Source organism: Corapipo altera, unplaced genomic scaffold, assembly GCF_003945725.1.
Source record: "Corapipo altera isolate COAL_440 unplaced genomic scaffold, ASM394572v1 23, whole genome shotgun sequence".
NCBI lineage: Eukaryota > Metazoa > Chordata > Aves > Passeriformes > Pipridae > Corapipo > Corapipo altera.
This window is the reverse complement of record NW_020884878.1, coordinates 20,873,940-20,875,547: the sequence shown is the minus strand read 5'-3', so window position 1 is coordinate 20,875,547 and position 1,608 is coordinate 20,873,940. Positions and strand designations below refer to the sequence as shown.

At 75.7% G+C, this 1,608-nt stretch overlaps 1 protein-coding gene across 1 annotated transcript in view; it reads left to right on the top strand.

Moving 5' to 3' along the window:
• Nucleotides 1–661: 661 nt before the first annotated feature.
• INSM2 (INSM transcriptional repressor 2) overlaps nt 662–1,608 on the top strand; it is a 3,551-nt gene continuing 2,604 nt past the window's right edge. Inside the window, exon 1 of the mRNA XM_027637972.1 lies at nt 662–1,606. Coding sequence (XP_027493773.1) covers nt 662–1,606 — 945 coding nt within the window. The remainder of the gene's footprint in view (nt 1,607–1,608) is intronic.

The window sequence follows — 1,608 nt, the reverse complement described above, 5'->3', positions numbered from 1 at the left end:
GCGGCGTGGTAGGGGAGGTTCGGGAGCTTTTGCATCACACCTCAGTCTTTGCCTCCCCTGGGCTGGGGAGGCTGCCCGCGGGTGAGGTTGCCAGGGGACCACAGTCACGGCCACTACGCAGAGCCGTGATTTAGCATTTTACGCGAAGGTGTCAGCCCTGCTCTTGCATTGGGAGCTCACCGCAGTACCAAAGCTTTCTGGCTACTTGAGGGAAAACTCCCGATGTGGCGGTGCAGGCGGACGGAGCCGGTTCCCAGCTCTGGCTCCCGTCAGCGGAAAGGCGTGCGGGGCGGTCAGTGCGACCCCGGCGGCGGATGAAGGCTCCGGCACAAACACCCACGACAGGCGCTCCTGCTGAGCCCTGCCTGGCCGCTGGGCCGAGAGGCCGCTGCCGTGACCCAGCCTAGGGTCTCTCCCGTCTCTGACCCGTTCCCGGCCCCACATCCCACTCAGTCTCGCAGGGCGCCGCGGGGTGCCCTCCCCGGGACACCCCGCCCGTCCCCGCAGCCCGAGCGCGCCCGCCCCGGCAGCGCCGGCCCCAACTCCTCATTGGCCGCGGCCGCCGGAGGGCGGATGACGCCCGGGCGGGAGCGGGCACCGGGGGTATAAAGCCCGGGCGGGCCGGTGGCGCTGCGCTCCCGCCGCCCCGGACCGCCCCGCGATGCCGCGCGGCTTCCTCGTCAAGCGCAGCCGGCGCCCCGGTGGCTCCTACCGGGCTCGCCCGCGGGAGCAGGACCCAGACCGGGACCCGCCGCCCGCCCCTCCGCCGCCGCCGCCACCGCCTCCCTCCGCCGGGGACAGCCCCACCGCTAGACAGGGGGCGGAGGAGGAGGAGGAGGAGGGCGAGGAGGAGGAGGGCGCCGCCGCCGCTTGCCCCGCGACGTGGCCCCCCGGCGGCGGCTGCAGCGGCCCCGGGGTCACCCCGCCGGAGGGTCCGGCCGCTTGGGGGGCGACGGGGCCGTGCAGCGTGGCGGGGCCGCGGGCGGCTCTTTTCGAGCGGTGCCTCAGCTCCCCCGCCTCCGCCGAGTCCTTCCCCCTGGCCGCCTCCTTCCCGCCCGCCGAGAAGCTGCTGCTGCAGCCGCGCACACCCCTGCCCGCCCCGCCGCCGCCGCCGGTGCCCGCGCTGAAGCGGCCGTCGCGGGCCAAGACGCCTGCCAAGAAGGGCAAAGCCACGCGGAAGCTGAGCTTCGCCGACGAGGTGACCACCTCGCCCGTGCTGGGGCTGCGCATCAAGGAGGAGGGGCCCGAGGGCCGGCCGGGACCGCCGGCGGGGCGCACGCCGCTGGGCGAGTTCATCTGCCAGCTGTGCAAGGAGCAGTACGCGGACCCGCTGGCGCTGGCCCAGCACCGCTGCTCCCGCATCGTGCGCGTCGAGTACCGCTGCCCCGAGTGCCACAAGATCTTCAGTTGCCCCGCCAACCTGGCATCTCACCGCCGCTGGCACAAGCCGCGTCCCGGCCCCAGCGCCGACGGCGCCGCCGCCGCCCCGCCGGGCAAGGAGAACAGCCCCGAGCGGCGACTCCGCGGCCCCGCCGCGCCCCCGCCACAGCCCCCGCCGCCGACCCGTCAGCACCGCGGAGGCGCGGACAGCGCCGGCGGCGCCCCGGC